The sequence below is a fragment of the Schistocerca americana genome, chromosome 1 (assembly GCF_021461395.2).
Source record: "Schistocerca americana isolate TAMUIC-IGC-003095 chromosome 1, iqSchAmer2.1, whole genome shotgun sequence".
Taxonomy (NCBI): Eukaryota; Metazoa; Arthropoda; class Insecta; order Orthoptera; family Acrididae; genus Schistocerca; species Schistocerca americana.
The window spans coordinates 275170954-275196702 of record NC_060119.1 but is presented as its reverse complement, the minus strand read 5'-3'; the positions used below and the strand labels follow the sequence as shown (position 1 = coordinate 275196702).

The window sequence follows — 25749 nt, the reverse complement described above, 5'->3', positions numbered from 1 at the left end:
GTTTTTCATTATTAACATGATGACTAAAATGAACAAGTCATGTTAAATATATCAAATATAATGGAAGGAAACATTCCACGTGGGAAAAATTATATATAAAAAAACAAAGATGAGGTGACTTACCGAACAAAAGCGCTGGCAGGTCGATAGATACACAAGCAAACACAAACATACACACAAAATTCAAGCTTTCGCAACAAACTGTTGCCTCATCAGGAAAGAGGGAAGGAGAGGGGAAGACGAAAGGAAGTGGGTTTTAAGGGAGAGGGTAAGGAGTCATTCCAATCCCGGGAGCGGGGAAAAAAAGGACAGGTATACACTAGCACACACGCACATATCCATCCACACATACAGACACAAGCAGACATATGATTCGAACATAGTGTGCATCTGTACTGAAGTTATCATTACCATCAAGGCACTACGTGTTCAGTGTGTGATAGGTTGAGGACCTGGGTTGGAAGGGATGCATAGCCAAAGTGGTTAAGGTGGCTGCTTGCATAAAGCAAGAGGTCAGAGTTCAAGTCCCAGTCAGGAAGAAATTTTCACTTGTAGTTTTTGAATTTAATTCAAAGCCCAGTGTGGCTGAGATCCATATTTCTCTTAAATCATGTTAATCTTTAACATTTCTTGTTTGAGTCTCCATGTGTAAATCCCAATAATGTTTCCAAAGGTGACAAAATAATCAGCCAAGCTGATATCCTTCAATCCCCTGCAAACAAAGAAAAATAAAATCCTGTCACTTTCCTCATGGAATCAAGTAACATGGTGCAGTGATAAGATACTGGGTTCACATTTGGAAGGATGGTGATATCCCCTCTCAGCTCTATAGATGTAGGTTTTCCATGGTTTACCAGAATTGCTTGTGGTAAATGGCTGGGTGATTCTGTTGAAAAATGCATGGCAGATTTCCTTCCCTTTCTGTATCCACTTTAAACTTGTACCCCATCTCTAATGGTACCTTGTCACTGACACATTATTTTGTCCCTCCCACTGTCAGAATGGTTTTTTGCTCTTAGAAGAGTACTTCCAGCTTCCTGCTTTGACTGATGTATGTACCTATTCATATGAAATGCTTGTCATATCAGCAGTCACAAATCTTAATTCAGTAGTGTTGTATCACAATAAAGTAAATTTTACTGACAGTTTCTTCAGATGAAACATCATTCTGTTGTCTAGAACATGGCAAATCTGTACTGATCATAGAACATTTAATTGATTGATCCAGTGATAAATGGTAATGAGAGCTGATGCAGTGCTTCAGTGTGCTTCGCTAAACTTGGATTGCACGTGGAGCTCAGTCCCCTTTCAGAAATTAAATTGTTTTAAACTGCATTCTACTTATCTTCATCCATTTTCATGAAATGTGTAACACCACTAAGCCACAAGTTTCCTTCCATCCTCAAGTATGTTGCCTTAAGTTAAGTATTTTGTTATTTAATTATCAGTGTTGTCATGACAGCTGAAAATAAATTTATTTTTTGTGTTGACTTTGTTTTTTATGTTTCTTTTAATTGCATATTCTCTATTTACAGAGTTTCCAATGGATGTCACGGGTTCTCCAGGCAGTTGACTCAATTCATCAAGTTGGCATCTATTGTCTGGCTCTTGTGCCACCAAACTACTTACCTAAGACACCTCTTGGTGGAATTCATCTCTCAGAAACAAAGCGTCGGTTCTTAGAGGGAACTCTTCATCCAGCTAATGTGCTACTTTGCCCGCACACTTGTGTCACAAATCTGCCCAAACCTCGTGAGATACATTCAGGTATATTGCTTATTTACCACCCACGAAAGCAAAGAGAATATGTATGTTCTTGTACATGTTCCACTGTGTCAGAAATATCAGATGAAAATTTTGCATGTGAATGCATGTTTCCGGTTCATCAAAGAAGCATCAAAGCCACCTACAAGAAGTTAGGCAGCAAGAGAGAAAAGGGTTAACTGTGTATTTCTCGTGGATGCTGATTTGTCTGATAATACATTTCTTGGCTTACTAGGACTTCAAGGCACTACTTTTTGTCAGAGAAGGTGAACAGGTTTCATTAGTAAATATCAACAATACAGGCCAAGGGAATGTTTAGCAATATATGTTATGTGGCCTTGAGAATCAGTTCAGTTCCTTCTTGATGTAGTATAGACGATGCCCATGTAAACATTACAGCTGTGCCATCCAGCAGCAGAATTGGACAAATATATGGAATGTTGACAAACTAAACTGAAGCTAGGTGCTCTGCTCAGTATTAAGAAGACATTTTGTAGGACAGCAGTAAGGTTTGGTAACTTATGTGTTTCTTTTGCTTTCTTAATATTTTCTTTGGTGGTTTGTATCTTCATATTAATGTTGCTTAATGAAAGCAAAAATGTCCCAGTTGTGGTGTAAAAAGTAAAAAACCAACAAAATTGAGTTGTTTCTGAGTTATTGAAGTCCATTGCTGCATCTGGCTGCTTGCCTGTAGATTCTCTCTGTCTTGATTCAAACATTTGAGATCACTCCTTTTTTTCCCTTTTCACTTTTGCATCTTTATAAACTGTAACAGAATGTCAGTTGCCTGTCACTTGTGATGAATGGACGTTATTTAACTAAACAGTGACCAATGTCAAACATTCTGTGCTCATTTTTGGTTTTTTTCATTTTCATTTACTACAATGTTTCATGCAAAAGGTACACACTTTAGTTGAACTACATACTCAATTAAAAAAGAAAAAATAAATTTAAAAAAATTGAATTTGGCCTATAGACTGCAACTACTCTTCTCCTCCCAGGACCGCTTCATTCTGTCACTTTTTTTCCCTTTCCTCCTCACCGAGCGAGGTGGCGCAGTGGTTAGCACACTGGACTCGCATTAGGGAGGACGACGGTTCAATCCCGTCTCCAGCCATCCTGATTTAGGTTTTCCGTGATTTCCCTAAATCGTTTCAGGCAAATGCCGGGATGGTTCCTTTGAAAGGGCACGGCCGATTTCCTTCCCAATCCTTCCCTAACCCGAGCTTGCGCTCCGTCTCTAATGACCTCGTTGTCGACGGGACGTTAAACACTAACCTCCACCACCACCACCCTTTCCTCCTCAGAAATGACCCATTTGGGCCAACTGTTTGGTGGTTTCTCTTGAAACTCTCCTCTTTTATGGACTATCCATGGTGTAATTCAAACTTCTGCAGCATCCCCTTTCATGTCATTTACCCATTTAGATGTCGCCTTTCACTCCACGATGTAGTTGAAGCTCCTTTTGGTCAGTTTGCATTCATCCATCCACAGTAAGTATCTGTAGAAATTCAACCTCCACTTCCTCATTTCTCATTCCTCTTTTTGATTTGCTTGGATAGTGCTTTGTTTTTCGTCTTCTTTCAAGTCCCATCAGTAGTCCTCATTGGTCTGAGAATTTTCCTCAGACTCTTCTTTCTTTTTGAATTCCTGAAGCTTCCCTTTTCTCTTTAAAATAAGACACTCTGAGGCATACAATTCTCCAGGTTGTACTGCCGAGTTATAGTGTCTGATTTTGGCCTTGTAGGATAACACCCATTTGTTGTACTTTTACTTGTTCTGTGTTCGCCTGTAGGCCAGATCTAATTATCTGGCTCTTCCTGTGGTTGTCTCCCTATCCAGTCCATTGGGTTGGATCCATACTCAGTTATTGTATTAATAGGAAAAGTTTTGAGTTAAGATTGAGATAAAGCTGGGATGGCCTTACTGTGAATAGAAATTGGAAAAATGTTGCAAGCTTACTTTGGTGACATCATTTCGAGCATTCTTCCATTGCTGTTGATAGTAAGGGTCATCCAGGATTTATCATGATCTTATCTCAGTTTTTCCATTTCAGTAGGTTAATTGAATATGTACTGAGTGTGCACTATCTACTTTGGAACAGCTGTATTGAATATAAACAATGAATTCATGAGCAAGACATAATCTAAACATTCATGTTTTAATGAAATAAAGTCTCTTCAGAATGTGCCGATAGTTGCTATATTCCAATACAATGGAATTTCAGTACAGTTGTAGGACTCCTTTAGTCACCAGAGACAAAATAATGCCTTTCCTTATCATTCTGAAAAAAAAACATGGTTAAAGATGTGACAGCTCAGTTTTGTCTGTTTGTGTGTCTCTTAGCTGTTCTTTGGCTTCTCCTGTTTCAGCAGCTGGTAAGTAGCCACTTACATGCTACCTAGTACAAATCTGCAATTTAGACTCTTGTATTTTGAATTTTAATGTATTTCTTAGTTGATGTTAAGGCAGAGAGAACAAGTATGCTTGTGGGAGGTAAGGAAAAAAAAGTGGTGAACACATCACAAAAGGCAAACAGATTACAAAGGGAACTGATGAAAGAGGTTACAGTAACCGAAAAAATTAGGTTTTTTGACTTTTTTCTGTTTAATGTTGATGAAGTAATTAACAGAATTTTGTGTGAGACAGTGAATATTAATTTTGTGTGAGACAGTGAATATTACTCTGAACATAAAGAGTGGAAAATTATTTACTTATAATGTAGCTTGAGGTGAAGGTAGTATTTTCTGTTAATAACTGCATGAAAAAGCACTCATTTGTTGTAGTTGAGGTTTTAATATATTTAAGGTTGTTTATTTGGTATTTCTTTAATAGCTACTAACAGTTTCGTACAGACACGTAGATTAAGCATATATTTTGTGAGTTCATTCAGTAGTGTAGTGGTAGTGCAAAAGAAAATAATTTTTTTTTTTGGTGTTTTCTTTTGTGTTTTTAACTTTTTTTGAAGTAGTAACAATAATTTCTTTTTGTAATGTGGCTTCCTAGCTGCTGACTTTGTTACAGACGTTGGGCCTGCCTCTGTCATGGTAGGCAACATAGTGCAAGGCAATCGGCTTGCATCTGCCCAAGGAAGAGACATGGGAATTGTGGATGAGGAATCTGACTCAGCAAGGAAGGTGAGACTATTGTCTGAATTCACAGTGTACATTTTTGTTATGCAGCACATAAACCTAAAAATAAAAACCATGTGAATTAAAGATTGGCAAGATCACACAAAAATTTACTGATAAATTTGTAATTATCATACAGCAGAGACCTTTAAGCTGTTATACTGAACATTAAGAAGTTTTTTGGTAGTATCACAACAGTTTTGGAGTAAAAAAACTGATGGGGGGTGTATTTAAGATAAAACTGGATACAGGGAATATTGATAATTTTTTTGCTAATAGTGCAACATCAACTTCATTCACGACGACATCTGACTGCAGAAATGTCTTTGGATTATTACTTATTAGACCTTGTATAATGTAATTGATTTTTAAAAAATAGACTGTAATTGTAATCTACTCGCCAAGTGGCAGCAGGAGAACACACACATTTAAACTTGCAAGCTTTCAGACGAAGTGGCTCCTTTTTCTGATAGAAGGATTGAAGAAAAAGGATGAATCAGGAAATGGAGAGAGTTCAGAAAAGTCACCCAGAACTCTGGTTGAGGGGAGGCTTACCAGACGAGACAAGAAGGAAAGACACACTCGTCCTGTCCATTAAGTCTCTTTTAACCCAGGGCTCTGAGAAACTTTCCCAAACTCTCCCCATTTCCTAAACCACACCAGTTCTTTTACTTCATCCCCCTTCCTTCCCCTTAAACTGTACTGCCAGAAGGAGGAGCCACTGGCTCCAAAGCTTGCAAACTTAAGTACCTTTATATACGTATGTGTTCTCCTGCCGTCACTTGTTTAGTAGATTTTTTGTCTATCCAGTTACATTATATTCTCATAAAAATGATTATTTTCATTGATTTATAAGAGTTCTTGAATCACTAAACTTATATATGGTTACATATTAACATTATTTTAATGAATGCAGGTTTTAAAGTTTTGACACATACTACAACTCTTACGAAATACTTTTGGTATGTGGGGTTATTTATGACCAAGGTAAAAGAAACTTCTGATTTTTTAAAATAGTAGTCATGTCATGTCGAGTGATACTTCAGGACCAGTTGTGCAAAATTTAATGATGCTTTTCAGGAAATATCCTTCAACTGCCTTAATAAGCAGAGGTAGAAATTTTACTTTTTAGATGTTGCACTTTTATTTAGCTGTTGATCAAAGTAATTTCCATTTAAAAAATATATTTGCATTGCTGGTGTATGCTGTTTTCATCAGTATTTCTCTTTTCTCTTAAAACAGTACCAATTCATATCAGAAATTCTGAAGTGGAGGGCACAGAGCACAGCTGACCATGTTATATTTACATTGCTCAATAGTAAAGGAACTGTAGCAGTCACACTTTCCTGCTCACAACTACATAAGAAAGCTGAAAGGGTTGGCAACCTTTTACTCGAGAAAGGAAAGATCAATACAGGCGATCATGTGGCACTCATCTTCCCACCTGGAATTGATCTCATTTGTGCATTCTATGGTTGCCTTTATGTTGGTACGTATACCATTGGACTAGTGTAATTTATTGTTTTGATATTATGTACCTCATGCTCATATTTCATCTTCCCCCATCCCTACCTTGCTATCCCTCCTCCTCCTCCTCCTCCTCCTCCTCCTCCTCCTCCTCCTCACTCCAGCCTCCTCATTACCACTACCACGCACACCATATTGTTTGTCTGATGAGGTGCTATTGGAGTGCACAGTCTGGCCTCATCTGCCAGAGACAGTGGCTTGTGTGTGTGTGTGTGTGTGTGTGTGTGTGTGTGTGTGTGTGTGTGTGTGTGTGTGTGTGTGTCTTCTAATTCAGAAGAAGACCTTCTGACCGAAAGCTTAAATGTATGGCAGTCTTTTTGCCATGTGTGTTTTTGACGCACTGTCTCCTCTATAGGCTAAGTAGCAATCTGTCCTTTTCACATTCCATCCTGGACTTTCTATCATTTGATCTCACCCATATTTTGTATTTTAGTGTAAATCCCAACTGAAATTAGAATTTATTTAGTTATAGAAAATAAAATTAAAGCATTTCCTGTGACAATTTATGTTTTGTAATTGATTGGTTTTTCTAGTGTTTGTTAAGCATATTTGATCTGATTACAGGTGCTGTGCCAGTAACAATAAGACCACCACATCCTCAAAATTTGCAGACTACACTTCCTACTGTGAGAATGATTGTTGACGTCAGCAAATCTGTTCTTGTTTTATCCAATCAGAATGTAATAAAGCTTCTAAAATCCAAGGTCAGTATACAGATTGTTAACCTTAAATATAGCTTGCCATAAGTCACAAACTGTGCTATTACTCAGGAAGAGTATGTTTATGCTGTAACAAAGTGACAAATCTTGCCATCACTTAATAAAATTATGTTGTCAGTTTTTCTTACAATAATCTTTTTCAATGTACAGAAAGTCACAGCGTCTGTGTCATTGCTTCTGTATGTCTGACAATGTCTTCCTTAGAGTATGTATTTTCCATTGCATTGAATAACTTGTCTGCACCAGCCAGATCCTTGGAACACTGATCTAAAAAACACTGTTTAAATTGAAAGATGATATTATTTTTATCAGTTGTTTCCTGTTGTCTGGATTTTTCATATGTGACTGGTTTGAAGCAGTCATTCGGAATTGCGCATGTTGTGTTTGGTAGTATGTCCTGCCGTCAGATGGTCAACTTTCTCTTGGCCACAGTTTGGTGGTGGCTATTCATTTGTGTGGAGACCTGGTCAGTGGTCATGTCCTCATAGAATGCTGTGGAGAAATCACAGCAGTGGTGTTATATGATTACTTTCAGCTTTTGTAATAAGATAGGATATGCTGTGATGTGATGGGACTGGAGTAGGATGTGATTGGTTGGTTGTATTGGACACGTCTTGCAGGTGTGTGTTCCCCAGGGGTATAACCTCTGTGACAAGAGTGTCATGCCCTCTTCTAGTTATGTGGAAAAGGGCTTCATTTCATCTCAATTATAGAAAGATGTTAGTGAGAAACTAAATGTTCTACTATTGCTGTTTTTATGAATACCAGAATGACTTGATTTTTTTCAAAATTTTGTACTATACACATCTTGGTATGTAGTGAGAGTAAGAGGCTCAATATTCACTTGAGTGGAAAAGCTGATTGTGTATCACACCATGGAATAACCAGTTACTCCACAGGACGGAGAATACTACATAAAGGAAGACATGATCAGTTATACAGAAGCAATGACTGAGAAACTTGAGATACAGAAAATTGAGAAAAGTTAGTTGTAAGAAAAAAGGAAAGTGAATAGCAACAAGGAAACACCAAAAGTTCAGTATGTGAGGAGAGACTGTCATATTTCAAATGTTTCTCAGTGTTGGAAGCTTCTATTTCAGAGTACTTGCTGTACTTTGAACACCAATATAATAGTATTATGGCAGAACTAGTAATAAATGTTGGATTAGTAGTACCCTTTTTGTGTACGTAATTCTCTAGTATTTAATGATGTCCATTTTTTGTAGATGTAATTATTTCTGTTTATTTTAAATTGCAACAATGTTCATTGTTTGGAGTAAGATGTCTTTTGTTCTAGGAAGCAAGTAATGTGGTGGATATAAAGTCTTGGCCTATCACACTTGACACAGATGACATGCCAAAGAAGAAGCTGCCTACAATGTATCGGGCACCAACTGCAGAAATGCTGGCTTACCTAGATTTCAGGTAGAAAAGAATTTTGATTGGCCGGTAATACAGAGCAAGATGTAACAAAACTAAAAGCTTAAACAATGGAAACTCCAGGTTGGAATAACAACAGTATTAGGAAAAGGACAGATTGCTACTCAACTTTGCAGCCAGTTGTCTCCATCTCAGTAGATCATATTTACAATGAGTAGCAGTCTATCCTTTCCCTAATATTGTTAAAATTAAAAGTTTTAGTAGTGAAGAGAAGCTTCATAATATTACCATGCGTCACAGGAAAAGTATAGATAATGCCAAGAGATTTTCGGCACTTACAAATAAGTTTCTTCTTCTTGACAGTTACAGAAATTTTAGCATCAGTAAGCAAGATATATCTTTATACAGTGCTGAGTAGTATATTAACAAGAGGGTTTTTGAAAAGATTATCACAGCAGTGAATTAGAATTTACCCGAGCATACTTAGATCCATGCTGTGTAGAATGAGGTGAATGAATCACAATACATGTCACTTACATTTATGCCGTAGAAGTTTTTGTGGCCTATCAATGTATTTGAAAGAAAAGGGAAGAGAGCAGCCCATATTGACAGAAATGTAGATTAAAACAAAAATATTTTGTCTTTTGGTGGTAATTGCGTTCATTTTGCATCCAACAAAGCTGAATGTTGATATTTTACATTGCTGTATTAGCCAGCTGAGAATTTACAGACAGCAGGTTGTTATAGGAAACAACCATTAGAGAGAGAGAGAGAGAGAGAGAGAGAGAGAAAATAAATAAATGTATACTATTTTCATTCTTTCTGTGTACTGAGGGACTCAAATTTCTAGTAGAACTACTGATTTGATGTTAGATAGATAGTTGTCTTTGACAATTTACTGTTGCAGAAAAGTGAAGGGAAATAAATTTCATTGATGGTAACTAAGCCTCCATCCTGCTGCTGTGGATCAGTGGCAGTATGCTAAATGTTATTATGTGGTGTTGATGTCAATCCTTTTGGGAGTACATTCCCTATTTTTTGAATATTTAAATTAATGCCATAATGCTCTTACATTTAGATTCATTTTTATCTACTCTCTGTTAAGCCATCCTCACACGGGATGTGTTTGTTGTCACAAAACGCACCAGACATTGTATCCATCGTGATAGCTGCATGCTCTGAAATGACATGCTACATCTCGCGGAGTGTGCTCCCCATCATGATTTGCAGCTGCAGCACTCCCAGCAGCAGTTGTCAGCCGCATCTGGGTACAAATAACACAGTTTGTCTACAAGAATGTAAACATGTAAAATAGATGCATTAACTCTGTTAGCAGTCATTTAAGAAAAACAGAGAAAATTGTGAAAACAATTCTGGGCTCATTGAAGGCTGGAATAGTGAACTGCTGGTAGTGGGATACTACGTATGCTGCCACTGACAATGACAAACAAAATTTACTGCAAATTGCATTTGGAAAAAAGTTATATTATAAAATACATTATTAACAGAAAAATACTTAAATCATCTTCCCAAGACCAACTTCCGCTCACTCTTATTTGCCTAATTTCCACATTGTGAAAGTTCTGCTTATTTAAAAATTTTGTTTGGCATTCCTTTGCTGTCAGTAGCTTTGGCCTGATGCATTTCACTTCATCAGAAATGGAGGGTAGCTTTGGCTTAGCAGTGCTTATTGTGATAATTCGTACTTCTAACATTGTACAAGCTCTCCTCCTCCTCCCCGAATAAGTCTAATAAGGCACACTTTTATTCCTGTGACCACATACTATCAGTGTTGTTCTCTCTGTAGTATAAACTGCACTGAACAGCAAGGGAATCGACCAGTGATGTAGTTCATAAACTAGCTGTTCATTGGTTTATGTACCCTGGCACATTCGGAAAATCAAAACAAACTCTGTCTTGAACAGTGAGTGCTCTTAATTATAATAAACTAGCGAACCTGGCAATGCTTTGCTATTGCCAAATATGTACAGGAAGTGGTATACCGTATTTACTCGAATCCAAAAAACCGCCTGTGGCTTAGAATCGAGTGCAAAATAAGCGGAAGTTCTGAAAAATGTTGGTAGGTGCCGCCATAACTAACTTCTGCCGTCGAATGTATGCAGTGCTACACAGGCATGCTTTGCTGTCACAAAGATAAATACTGGTGCCAAAACCTCTGCTTCAGAAAATAAATTAAAAAAAAAAAAAAAAAAAAGGTGGAAGACGAGCTTTTTTCTCCACCCTGAGTTTTGACCTCTGCATTTTCATTCATACATTATCCAACGAAGTAAATACAAATTCCGTATTGTTCATCTTCGAATGTAGCAGCATTTCAATGTACTACAAAAACCCGACTGGCAAGACTGTTTGGGATGTTTGTCAATATGGCCAACTCTTTGTTCTGAATTTTTTCCTACCTGTGAGAAGAGATAGTTGCTAATAGGAACTTTTATGAATTGTGAATCACATCCAGTATTCTCTTCACCATAAGAATAATGCGAGTATAAACATTTTGCCATGAATTGTTTCATGTTTGCTGCTATCTCATTTAAATCCTGTCTGCCTAATAAACTATGAAACTAGAGTGAGACAACAGCAAACGTGGAAGAATATACATATCATGTCATGTTTATATTCATGTTATTCTTATGCCTAATAGTGATACAGTCAGAAATGAAGCACGACAGTTGACTAGATTTTTAAATCTAAGATGACTCTAATTTCTGTGCAGAATGTAATGTACTAAAGAGGTGTCTGCAAAGGTTTTCAAACGGAGAAAATTTTTTACTAAACTCTTGTTCAGAACATCTTCTGTCGTACGCAGCCTATTATTTGGTTCTTGCTGATAATTATCAAAGAAAGCAGCTGTGTAAGTAACAGCAAATAGCAGTCTCTTGCCATTGTTTCACTAATGAGACGATTCCTCTTTTTTAATTGTAAGCGGCGGTAGCGCACACAAAAGCAAGCCATGCCATGAGCAGCGACAGGCTGTAAACACTCATCAGAATGCGACAAACCATGTATGACACAGTACAATAATGCATTTTCAGCTTAGAATGACGTAAACACCTATAACAAAGAGAATGGCACTTATCAGATCAAAGAAAAATAAGCAAACAATTCAAACCAGATGAAGCACGTGAAAAATGAAGGGTACCCATATAAACACAGTTGGAGCGCCTGACGCATAACAGTGGCTGCCTAGTAAAGCTTTAAGTGCAAAGATTACGGCTCGAACCAAACTACTGTAGCTGTATCGTCATTCATTTGACCTAAATTGTGTCTCATATTACAATGGCACAACTTTGTTTCGATTTGGAGGTGCGACCTAAAACTTTTCTCTCCCCTTGAATTTCGAGTCTCAAATTTTAGGTGCGGCTAGATTCGGGAAAATTTTTTTCCCTTGATTTCGAGTCTCATTTTTGAGGTGGGGCTTAGATTCGAGTAAATACGGTACATTCTGATCTCCTCCTGCCCCCCTCCCCCACCCCCCCCCCCCCAATCCATCCTTCGTCCATTTCCTTCCCACCCCTCTGTCCACCTCCTCTTCCACCCTCCCTATGACCTTGAGCCTTGTTTATTGTTACTGCAAATGAAACATTGAGTTGAAGTCACTTGAAATGAATACATATATCAGTTGGTATCATTTATTTGATAGAGAGAGGTCTCTCCAGTTCCTGGATCTGTGAAGATCATAGCTTCAATGTCAGTATTTCATATAATTTTAATCTGCCGACAGGTAGGATTACAGCATTTTTGACATTTCAGATTTTGTACTAGTTTTCTAAACATACACAAAAAAGTTATAAATACAGCTTTCCTATTTTCTGTTAAAACCGGCTGTGAGGAAGAAAACAAAATAGAAGATTGTTGTGCATAAAATTTTGGTTAAAATTATATGTAAAGAGGGAGAATGTATTTGAGAGAAACCGTTTGTCTAATGTTTTATATGCTCCGCTATAGCAGTTAAAACTGACTGTGAGAAAGTTAATGAAACCACACATTTTCACAGTATAGTACAACAGAGCACAGCATTTTATTTCTTGCAGTCGGATTAGTAGAAAACCGGCACATTGTTGTTTAGAAAACATGTATAGACCATGTCCATCTGAATTTTTATTAGAGTATCATATAAAAATTTGAAATAAATCATTCAAGAATGTTTTGAAATTTTTGGGAACAACATTAAATGACAACTTATCTTTGTATAGTAATATAAATAACACCAAGTATTTCAGTTCATATTTGTACAAATTAGTAATAAACTCCCAGAATCTCTTAGAAAACATAAAAAAAAGAGTGCACAGGTAGCCAGACCCGTACTTTACCTTTATGGTTCGTGACTATCAATTATGCTACAATTCCAGCATGTCAGCAGTGTCTAACTTAAAGCAGTGCACCATTATCATTCACAGCACGCAAGTTATAATACAGAAAGCATCAGATATGAGTAGCCTTTAACTACTGTTGTTATACTATAATATAAAAAACCAGACAAGTGTGAGTAGGGCTCGTTCTCGAAGGATTCTGTACAAACTTAATTACAGATAGATAGTTTATCTATAGTTTTAGTGAGTGAGTTTGCAAGTATCAAAATATGTGCCATGAATGGCTGTACCTTTTAATTGCATTGACTTAGAAGCTTAAATTTTTTTACACCACCAAGTGACAGTAGACTTCAGTATTTGACATAAATTACAACTTCATATCTCCATCCATTCCTGAGAAAAAGGGTTCTTAACAGTCATACAGACATATGGACAGTGAAGTGATCCTATAAGGGTCCTTTGTTACTGACTGAGCTACGGAGTCCTAAAAACTACCAGGTATGGGGTTCAATTCCATATAACTTAATCCAATATGGTGTCTGCCATGATCTGTTCATGTCATGAAACCAATGTTGCATCTCATTAGCCGCGTTCCTCTCCACAAGGCAAAAGTACGACTTGGCAGACTCCTCCAGTCAGGCTTTGCATTGTGGTGGGATGTGAAATTCCACACTGTGATGTCGTGAAACTCCAGCAGTTACCTGTGAATGCTTTCTAGTACAGTGACAGGATACCTTTAGGTGCAACGCATGTTAAAATTTGAAGGAAATCGTTTCTTCACCTTCATAAAAGGTAACAGTATGTGGCACTGTTTTTGAATCTCTGTTGGTTGTTCATTGTTTTCATTTCTGCATTCTTCATTGTTTATTATTGATGGCTGGCTGTGTGCTCATTTAACAGAGAAGTTCTTGCTTTCTTTACTTTTGGATATAGATTTTTCTCAACAAATTCTGTATGAACAACATACGCTAAATATTTCATAATGAATTCAGTTAAAATTTTATGTTACAATAATTTTAGTAGCCATAAATGGGTGTACTGTTGTTGGTGATCGTGGTGGTGGTGACGACAATATGTTAAACCAAATGTTAGGTTCCTTAATATGGTTAAACAATACCTCAAAGCATTTTATCTTTGTTGCACTTTATCTAGTTGAACAATGTTCAAAATTTTTCATGTGTGTTGTTGCAAACTCATTCAAGGAAATACTTCCTTAACACCAGCTATAGAAATTTTTATTAATTTGTGTTTAAAAACCAAGTATTAAATCATGAGGAACTATGAAAAGAAAGTTATTAAACTCAGAACATTGTACTTTAACATATCTTAGTTAATAAAGTATGAATTGTTGTTATTAAGAAGTTAGAAAGCACATGAACAAGTAAATAAGCTTAAGTAAAAGAGAATGAGTACTGTATAGGGAAAGTAAAAGCATAAGATAGGGTTGTTCAGAGAAATTGAGTATTTCATGTTGGTGAAGAGTGTGTCTTATTGGAGAGCATTTATTGTGAGTGGCTATTGGTGGTTGTAGGTAGAAGTCACACAGCAACAAATATGTATTGTGTAGAACTTTCCTGACAGATTATGACTGTGTGATTGACTGAGACCAGAACACACATCATTTGCCTTTCTTTGGGAAAAGTCTGTGTTGGAGTCTATGTAACACAGTTTTATGAAAAGAAGTTTTATTAAAGCACACATTCTGTACATTTTATTCTAGAGCATTGTTTCTGGGCTTTCAGCTCCCTAATCATTGATACATAATGATTATGCTAGTTGGTCTCCGTTGTTTTGATTTTTTGTTACAGGCATACACTCATACATTGATGCTTTCTGTCTACTGGGGACTATCATATTGAAACTAGTCTTTCAAAAATTGCTGTTATAAACCTACTTTCATCTGAGTCCATAGTTTCTATCTGAATTTATTTTCTGTTTCTTTTTTTCTTATTTTTGTTTAATTTTTGTGAATGAACTACTGCCCATTTCACCGCCTCTTATGTTTACTATTTAACTTCCTAGTTTAGATTGTATTGTAGATATATTTGCAGAGTTTAATTTGTCTTTCCCTGCAAAGCATTACTGTATTACTATGTTTGAAAACCATGAATTGGCCCTCCCTGTATATTGATAACTCACATTTTTTGACTGGCCATTCCACCTTGAATGTGCTTTGTGTTCTTAACTCTTTATTAAATTTGTATTTAGAATTATAAATGCAAGGTTTTATTTGTAACTAAAATAGGACCTGTTCCACATTTCTGTATTTAGTGTTTCAACAACGGGCATGCTAGCTGGCATTAAGATGTCTCATGCTGCAGTGACATCACTTTGTAGATCAATGAAGCTAGCCTGTGAACTCTATCCTTCTCGTCATATTGCGTTGTGCCTTGATCCTTACTGTGGTCTTGGATTTGCACTGTGGTGCCTAAGCAGGTAAGTTGATCAGATACTCAGTTTTGAACTGTTTGATTTGTACATATACCTTTTAGATTATAAATTTCCTATAGCTATTTTAGAACAATTGTATTTAGAAGAAGTAGTAGTAGTAGTAGTAGTAGTAGTAGTAGTAGTTATTTACTTCAAAACATTAATGACAACAGTAGCTGAATGTTTGTTGCTATGATTGGTAATAACTCGCTTGAATTCAGAGAAAGTGAACTTTCAAACCCCTGCCACCTATCTCCATCCACATACACACGACACACAGCCATATTTAATCATTTAATCAAGCCGTTGTGTAACAAGTTTGTAACATTATGGCCAAAATGAAAATCCACTTATTAACTTGTTTATTCGCACCGCAATGACAAAGTAACATTGACCCTACAAAATCTGAGGCAGTACTAACCATTCCAGGGCCGCTGCCTCTGGCCCTTATATAGTTTACAATAATTGAAATATAAATATGTTCAGTGTTTAAAATAGTGATTTTGAAGTTTACAATTGAAAGTTAATTGGTTGTACAAAACAAGTTACAGAATTTGGATTTACAATTTGTTAGTCTTACCAGAATAATAAATATGCTGAAACAATATAGTTAACATTGTGATAATATATAAAATACTTCTCCACAATCATGTTTGATTTAGAAAAAGGTTCATAACTTTTTAAATACAGGGTTCAGTTTTTGATACTAACATAAATCCTAGATCTTTACGCGTAGCTGAATAACAATTTCAATCGGGTTACTCTGTACGAATTTTGTAAATAGATGTGTTGCGTATATTTCCGGATAGAAACTATATTTCATAATAATTTTACCATGATTCATCCGTACTATGTTCCAGGTGCATCAACTTCATTAATTCAGTCAGTTCATATTGTTACAATGTTTGCTTATTTAATTACACAGCTTCGAGTATTGTTGCTGTCTGTATCATTCTCTTCGTTGTGTGTCATTACATCTCTTACTTTACAGCCTGACCTACTTGGTTACACAACATTACCTATGTATCTGGCTTATTTTACAATTATTGATAATATAATATAATATAATATAATGTAAATGGATAGATAGGAAATATACTCATGAAGCGGTGGCAGAGGAGCATGCGCACACACACGCACGCTCACACACACGTGCGCACACTCACACACAAAAAATTGGATTTAACTTTCATAAGCTTTTGGAGCCAGTGGCTGCTCCTTCTGGCGGAAGGAACAGGAGGTGAAGGAGAGTTGTAGGGAAAGGGGTATAGTTCAGGAAAGTCACCCACAACCAGGTGTCAGGGGCGACTTATTGTAAAGAATGAGAAGAGGAAAAAAAACACACACACACACACACACACACACACACACACACACACACACACACGCACGCACAAATGCAACTCGCACAGATGACTGCAGTCTCAGACAACTGAAACCACACTGCGAGCAGCAGCACCAGTGCATGATGGGAGTGGTGACTGGGTGGTGGCATGGAGGGGGCTGGGGCAGAAAGGAGGAAGGATAGTATGGTGCGGGTGGCGGACAGTGAAATGCTGCATTTTTGACCATAATTATCCTCCTAACCTTGTACAAAAACAAATCTCCTGTGCCTTATCTTTCCAGTCTCCCACCACCTTCCAAAGTCCCACTGTCCGCCCGCAGGGGAGCATTCCCCTCGTAACTCAGTATCACTCAGGACTGGAGCAACTGAATTACATTCTCCGCCAGGGTTTCGATTATCTCTCATTGTGCCCTGAAATGAGAAATGTTCTGCCCACTATCCTTACCACACCTCCTACAGTAGAATTCCACCGCCCACCGAACCTACACAATATACTTGTCCATCCTTGCACAACCCCCTGCTTCCAGTCCCTTACCTCATGTCTCATACCCCACCGACAAACTGTGGCCAAGAAACAAATGGACCACTCTGTTGCTGAACACGCTGCCCACCATGATATCCTTCATTTCAGGCTCTGCCATAAGGATCCTTCCCACCAACACCAGCTTTTCTGAATTGCACAGGTGGGAACTTTCCCTGCATTACATCTTATGTTTCTGTAACCCTCCTGGCCTCATCCTTTGTTACTCCCTGTCCTCACCCATCCAGCCCCCTCCCTGTTCCCATTCCAGGACTACACAGCTGTCATTCCATCACCACACCCAGTCCTTTTATTTCTTTCATTTTCTGCTACCCCCCCCCCCCCCAACTATTCCCTGCCCCCCCCCCCCCCCCCAAATATAAACTGCAGCACTTCACTGTACACTACTCCCCCCCCCCTCCCATACTATCCCTCCCCCTCCCTGCCCCAGCCTCCTGCTTACCCACACCCAGTCACCACTCCCATCATGTACTGGTGCTGCTGCTGCTCACAGTGTGGTTTCAGTTGTCTGAGACTGCAGTTTTGTGTGTGAGTTGCATTTGTGTGTGTGTGTGTGTGTGTGTGTGTGTGTGTGTGTGTGTGTGTGTGTGTGTCATTGACAAAGGTGTTAATGGCCGAAAGCTGTAATTGTGAGAATCTTTTGCTTGTGCCTATCTGCGCTCAGCGTCTCCGCTATATAGTGAGTAGCAACTTTCCTTCTTCAATAATTGTTACTTTCCTTTCAGGGTTTTCCACTGTTTGATTTTTGCATGACTTCGATCCTAACCCAGTGCTGTTTTCCTATGTTACTATTTTCTTTTGCGTCACTATATTCAATATCCCTCCTTCTTTCTCATCTTTCCAGTGTTTCTCTTGTCGTCTTACAACCGCACTGCATGCTCTACTTATGAGCCACACTGTATCAACCGTCTCGGCTGTGCACAACAGATGGCTGCAAGACCACACTGATGGTTGGTGCAGCAACTTATGCTCCATGTTACTCCTGCCAATATAATTAATCCTATACTTTCAAACTGGTCGCTCTCCCTGTGTCATTTCTCGTATTTTTGTGTGTTAACTCCTGCACCTTTCCAGTACCACACGTTCTTGAAACTCAACCTACGAACTCATCTCCACCCCCCACACTTTCTTCGTTCTATCCCAATTCGCATTCACACTAATACTAGGGCTTACACATATCAGACAAGTAGAAAGAGTAGAATGGATAATACTTAGGAAAATATTTGGCGCAACTAACAACAATGGAATATGGATCAAGAAACCTACAGAGGAACTATACAAAAATACGGAGACAATCACAGAAAAGATTAGAAAACACAGTCTACAATTCTATGGACACCTATACAGAATGCCACCACACAGACTGACCAAACAGATCTTTGACTGGGTAACCACTAGAATCAACAAGTGGGCGGCTGAGGTAAAAAAGGACCTGAACCAACTCAACATAACAGCAGACACAATAAACGACAGGATAAAATTCAGAAACATCATTAAGAAAAGTAAAATACATGAGATTCACTGTGACAAACGAACAGGTGTAAAATATATATATACAAAAACAAAGATGATGTGACTTACCAAACAAAAGCGCTGGCAGGTCGATAGACACACAAACAAACACAAACATAAACATACACACAAAATTCAAGCTTTCGCAACCAACGGTTGCTTCGTCAGGAAAGAGGGAAGGAGAGGGAAAGACGAAAGGATGTGGGTTTTAAGGGAGAGGATAAGGAGTCATTCCAATCCCGGGAGTGGAAAGACTTGCCTTAGGGGGAAAAACGGACGGGTATACACTCGCGCGCGCGCGCCCACACACACACACACACACACACACACACACACACACACACACACACACACATATCCATCCACACATATACTGTGTATCTGTATATGTGTGGATGGATATGTGTGTGTGTGAGCGCGCGAGTGTATACCCGTCCTTTTTTCCCCCTAAGGTAAGTCTTTCCGCTCCCGGGATTGGAATGACTCCTTACCCTCTCCCTTAAAACCCACATCCTTTCGTCTTTCCCTCTCCTTCCCTCTTTCCTGACGAAGCAACCATTGGTTGTGAAAGCTTGAATTTTGTGTGTATGTTTCTGTTTGTTTGTGTGTCTATCGACCTGCCAGCGCTTTCGTTTGGTAAGTCACATCGTCTTTGTTTTTAGATATATTTCCCATGTGGAATGTTTCCCTATATATATATATTTTATTCTCTACTTTTATCCTTGTGACTTCTCACCACTTTCAGTGAGTTTTTTTGCCTTTTGCTATCGTCATCTCCCTCTTATTTCATCCTGTTTTTCCCCTCTTTTGCATACATTTCATCCTTTTCATGATTTTTCACAGGTATTTGATTGTATTTTTGCGTAATTTTTTGGATGTAAGTCTACATTACTTACTTAATTTTTCGCATTTTTTCCACCATCATGGATCCTTGCTTCTACGATCTGCGCCAATACAGAAAAGTTTCCTTATCCTTAGCCAGATCCCTGTCCCTCATACTGTTCATGCATTGTTGCTTGGCTAATAGAATCCCCTCTAATGGCCTCACCATCAAATTACCCATCTCTGGCTGCCATCCCTCCTTCCACAATGTCCTCCACCAGTCAGATTCCGCCAATCTTTAGGCCTCACTGACATAGTCCTGCAAAAACCATATAAACCAAGCCCAAACCTCCTTGCAATACCTTCTCTCTATCCGCAGAATTCTCCTGCTATGCAATCACAAATTCCTGGAGCCCATAAAACACATTGAAACTCATGCCCTGCAGGAACTTGATCAATGTGCACAACACCACTTCAAAAAGCTCTCTATCCTGCTCACTTCCCACTCGTGCCTTGGAGTACCACTGTCCACCACCTCTACAACAACGTCCAAACCTCCCCCACGTCCCCTCACAGCTGACAAACCCTGTCTCGCAGACCTACTATACCTACCTCACCTACAAAAACTCACTCCCACCACCACCACCACCACCACCACCACCACCACCACCACCACACAGAATCGAGAACCGAAATACAGTCATGAGTCTTTCTCCAGAAGCCTTAGCCCCACAGAAATATCAGTCCTTTCCAAAGGCCTCACCTTTTGCCCCACTCTCAAATTCAATCATGCATGATTTGGTAAAGACCTTCTCTCCTTCTCCCAGTCCCTACAGTGGAGACTCTTTTTCACCACCAACCCCACCAGTCAGACTCAACCAAAGACCAGATTGAACCTTGCCTAACTCAGTTCACTCCTTCATCCAACCATGACTCCGCCACTGCCCCCAAACCACCCCCTGTTAACTTTCCAGAATTTCTTAACCTTGAACCTCGCTTCACCATCGTTCCCCAAATCCCTCAACATGCAAACTAACCTTACATCCACAGTAAGAACAACAGTCTACCATCTAAAAACTGATCCTGACCTTGTGATCCTACCTGTGGAAAAAAAGACTTCTCCACTGTTGTTTTGAACCGCAAGGATTACGTGGCAGAAGGACTCCGCCAGCTACAAACCTTGCCACAGTGACCCCATTCCAGTAATCCAGCAGGCTCTCCAGTCACAGATGCTTACTAAAGTCTATAAAACTAACCATCCAGGATGCCCCATTGTGGTTGGTTACCGTGTCCCCACTGAGAGAATCTCCGCTCTCATAGACCAACACCTTCAACCTATTACCCAGAACCTACCCTCATGCATAAAAGATACCAACCATTTCGTCCACCAGCTGTCCACAGTTTCTCTCCCTTTACCACACGGTGTCCTGCTCGTCACTATTGATGCCATCTCCCTGTACATTAACATTCCTAATGCCCATGGCCTTACTTCTATTGAACATTACCTTTCCCAATGCCCTATGGATTCCAAACCAACAACCCCCTTCCTAGTTTCCGTGGTCAACTATATCCTCACCCCCTTCTCCTTTGAAGGCATTACCTACAAACAAATCCAGGTTATAGCTATGGGCACCCACATGGCACCATCCTATGCCAACATATTCATGGGCCATCTAGAGGAGTCCACCTAAAAACCCAGAATCCTAAACCGTTCAGCTGGTTCAGATTTATTGATGACATCTTTGCTATCTGTATCAAAGATGAGAACACCGTATCCACATTCCTCCAGAACCTCAACAACTTCTCCCCCATTTGCTTCACCTGGTCCTACTCACCCCAACAATCCACCTTTCTAGATGTTGACCTCCACCTCAAACATGGAAACATCAGTACGTCCATCCATATCAAACCAACTAACCACCAGCAATACCTCCACGTCGACATCTGCCACCCATTCCATACTGAGAAGTCCCTTCCGTACAGCATAGCCACCCATAATGGTCACATCTGCAGTAATGAGCAGTCCCTCTCGAAATATACTGAGGGTCTCACTCAAGCCTTCACTGACCAACCTTGTACAAAAACAAATCTCCCATGCCTTATCTTTCCAGTCTCCCACCACCTCTCAAAGTACCACTGTCCAGCCACAGAGGAACATGCACCTCGTAACTTAGTACCACTCAAGACTGGAGCTACTGAATACATTCTCCGCCAGGATTTTGATTATCTCTCATCATGCCCTGAAATGAGAAATGTACTGCTCACTATCCTTCCCACCCTCCTACTGTAGTATTTCACCATCCATCAAACCTACACAGTATACTTTTCCATCCTTACACAACCTCTGCTCCCAATCCCTTACCTCGTGACTCATACGCCTGTAATAGACCTAGATGCAAGACATGTCCTGTACATCCTCCCATCACCAACTACTCCTGTCCAGTCACTAACATCACCTATCCCACTACCTGTGAAACCAGTCATGTGATTTACATACTAAACTACTGCATTCTATGTAGGCATCGCAACCGATAAGCTGTCTGTCCGCATGAATGGCCACCGACAAACTGTGACCAAGAAACAAGTGGACCACCCTGTTATGCTGTCAACCATGATATCCTTCATTTCAGTGACTGCTTTACAGCCTGTGCGATATGGATCCTTCCCGCCAACACCAGCTTTTCTGAATTGCACTGGTGGGAACTTTCCCTGCAATATATCCTACGTTCCTGTAGCCCTCCTGGCCTCAACCTTATTACTCACTGTCCTCACCCATCCATTCCCTTCCCTGTTTCCGTTCCAGCACTACAAAACCGTCATTCCACCACGACACCCAGTCTTTTTATTTCTCTCCCCTGCCCCCCATCTAAACTGCAGCACTTCACTGTCCGACACCCCTACCATATTATCCCTCCCCCTCACCGTCCCAGCATTCTCCCTACCCCCACCCAGTCACCACTTCCATCATGTACTGGTGCTGCTACTTGCAGTGTTATGTCAGTTGTCTGAGACTACAGTTTTTGTGTGTGTGTGTGTGTGTGTGTGTGTGTGTGTGTGTGTGTTGTTGACAGCTATAATTGTGAGAATCTTTTGGTTGTGCCTATTATCTGCGACTCAGCATGTCCGCTATATGGAGAGTAGCAACTTTCCTTCTCTAATATTGTTAAATCCTTTTGTGTGTGTGTTTGTGTGTGTGTGTGTGTGTGTGTGTGTGTGTGTGTTTGTGTGTGCGCGTTTTCCCCTGCCGCCAGATGCTGAGTAGGTATTGTTATCTATCCGTTTACATTATATTACTTCACAGTTAATAAGTTATGAGATACAATTGCTGGCCAGTACTTATATTCAGGTGGTGAAATGTGTAGTGCTACTGATACATGTAAAAGTGACACACTACCTAGATGTCAGAACTAATGGTCGCTTTTCAGGGGAGGAGAAAAGTATGGGTTACAGAGGTTAAAAAGATTAAAAAGGAAGGACAGGTCACACAGACATCAGGACAAGACAAACTCACCTCTATTAAGAATAGGGATAGACATCAGATAAGCATCATTATCCTGGTGCCTGAGTGACTAACTCTTGCTTTTAAATATTCACCATCCCTCTCTCTTCTCCGTGAAGGGACATTAGTTCCAAAATCTAATTAGTGTGTCAGTATTGGTCTATCGTTAGTACAGCACATTCTCTTTACTCAAGGTAACTGATGGCCGCCAATTCCGTCATTTACTTTACTTGTTTTATGACTGAATTTTCTTATGATACAATTAGTTTACAATTATGGACACATTTTGAGCTTTAATGTCTGTCAGATGGTGGCAAAATAGTTAAAATTACAGCAGTGAAATAAAGTATTACAGCAGCTTTTCAGTAGTATACATAAAAAGTTATAAATATGTTAATTGTTACTCAGTGTATTAGACACGGCTAATTAATAATCTGTAAAAGCCTGTGTGTAGCCACCTACAAAGATAACTGAAGAATATGTAGCCTGCAAACTGTCTCAATCTGTACCGTTTTGTAGAAATTGTGCATATTATGTAGGGAACTTGGAATTAACTATCTACCAACACACTGCAAGCAATTATATTAAATCTATATTTTTATGATTTTTTTGCCCATTTCACTTTGAAGTAACAGTTGACAACTTTATCCCTTTCATGTTTTTAAAGAAAGATGTCAGTATTGATGTAAATTTTTTTTCGTTATTACATGGACTCACTTTTTAACAGAATAACACTATCTAGCTCCACAAATGACATTTGTACCTTGTGATGCAGGTGACACTGTAGTGTAGTTCAAATGGAAGGAAAGGATCCATTCAAATACTCAGAACAAATGGGAAACAGACCACCACATACAGCAACACCCTTTAAAATTAGCATTATTTTGCTCTTTGTGAAAGGATACAAAACAATAATGTGCAAAGGCACTCTGTTCGTACTGTTTACAATGAAAAAAGTAATTTATTTTTAACAAACAGCAAAAAGAAAGACTAAAATAGATTTATGTGCAAGGGAACTGCACTACTTATATGGATACGTTAAACATTGTTGGATCTCTCTTTACTATTTCCACAGCCTGAGTCAATGATAGGGTTTAGCTGCTTTGATGTCTGCATGTGGTGCTGAATGCTCAGCAAAACTAAGCTTACTGGCATTGCAACTTGTGAGCACCACTTTGAGTAGTTACAAAAGTGTCGTCATCATTCCAGACGTAATTTTGCTTAGCTATAATGTTTACTGTTTGTACATGTCTTAATTTCTGGTGCTTTAGATTATGAGACTATTTTCAGGCTTTCTGTTCATCAAGTGACATTTTTGCTTGCAGTATTTATTCTGGACATCACTCAATTCTAATTCCTCCATCAGAAGTGGAAGTGAATCCTGCACTTTGGCTCTCTGCTGTCAGTCAATACAGAGTGCGTGACACTTTTTGTTCATATGGTAAGTTAGGTTTCGTTTATTAATATGCAGGCTGTTAACATTATAACATATGTTACATACTGCTACCTTGTCCATAACAGCAGTGTATAATAAACATTAAGTAGTACAGCAAAAAAGACTTAAAAATCATGTCAACGTCACAATTAAGATGCAGATTTTCTGTCTTAAAAAATCTTTTTTCAACCAGGAAGTTCACCTTTACAAAGATAAGAACATGTCTAAGGAAACAACAGAAATGATTGACGATAGTTGAGAGAATCCAGACTACAGTGAACAATCAGTCCTGTATTCAATTTGTTCTTCTTTATATGAAATGGTACTACAGACTTTGTTATGTATCATAATAAATATTGAACCAAGTTCATCATTTTGAAAGACACAGTAAAACATGTCTAGATTGAGCCTTTGCATTTCCCTTTTCGGATTTTGTAGTTTCCCTATAAAGTTCAAGCTTCTGACATTCCACACCCCGACTTGTAGGATATTATTCTTTTGTTGATTATTCAGTCTTTTTCTCATGGTTGCCTCCCCCTTGGCACACTCCTCCCGTAGATCGAATGGGGGACTGTTCCAGAATCTTTTGCCAACGGAGAGATCGTCATGACACTTTTTCAGTTACAGGCCACATGTACTATGCATACACATTACGTGTCTTTAATGCAGTGGTTTCCATTGCCTTATGCATCCTCATGCCGTTGATCATTGCTGATTCTTCCACCTTTAGGGGCAGTTTCCCTCACCTACAACAAGAGAGTGCCCTGAATTTCTGACAAGGCCATTGGCAGAATGAGGGTGACCCCTTATGCCAGAAGTCTTCAGCCGCCAGTGCTGTTCATTAATCATAATTTAAGTGGTGGCAGGATTTGAACCTGGGACTGAAGATGTTTTGATTACTAATCAAAGATGCCAACCCCTAGACCGATCTAGATATAGTAGAGGTCAGTGAAGTGAAATGGAAAGAAGACAAGGATTTCTGGTCAGGTGAGTGTAGGGTAATATCAACAGCAGCAGAAAGTGGTATAACAGGCGTGGGATTTGTTATGAAGGGAGGGCAGACAGTGTGTTACTGTGAGCAGTTCAGTGGTAGGGTCATTGTTAGCAGAACTGACAGCAAACCAACACAGACAACGATAGTTCAGGTATACATGCTGATGTCGCAAGCTGAAGATGAAGAGATAGAGAAAGTACGTGAGGATATTGAAAGGGTAATACAGTATGTAAAGGGAGATGAAAATCTAATAGTCTTGGGAGATTGGAATGTAGTTGTAGGGGAAGGAGTAGAAAAAGGGTTACAGGAGAATGTGGGCTTG

General features: G+C 39.0%; 1 protein-coding gene across 1 annotated transcript in view; it reads left to right on the top strand.

Annotated features, from left to right (window-relative positions):
* LOC124593688 (disco-interacting protein 2 homolog C) overlaps positions 1 to 25749 on the top strand; it is a 624780-nt gene that overhangs the window by 565774 nt on the left and 33257 nt on the right. The window contains exons 16-22 of the mRNA XM_047131994.1: positions 1536 to 1767; positions 4789 to 4901; positions 6138 to 6384; positions 6987 to 7126; positions 8439 to 8566; positions 15121 to 15285; positions 24324 to 24439. Coding sequence (XP_046987950.1) covers positions 1536 to 1767; positions 4789 to 4901; positions 6138 to 6384; positions 6987 to 7126; positions 8439 to 8566; positions 15121 to 15285; positions 24324 to 24439 — 1141 coding nt within the window. The remainder of the gene's footprint in view (positions 1 to 1535; positions 1768 to 4788; positions 4902 to 6137; positions 6385 to 6986; positions 7127 to 8438; positions 8567 to 15120; positions 15286 to 24323; positions 24440 to 25749) is intronic.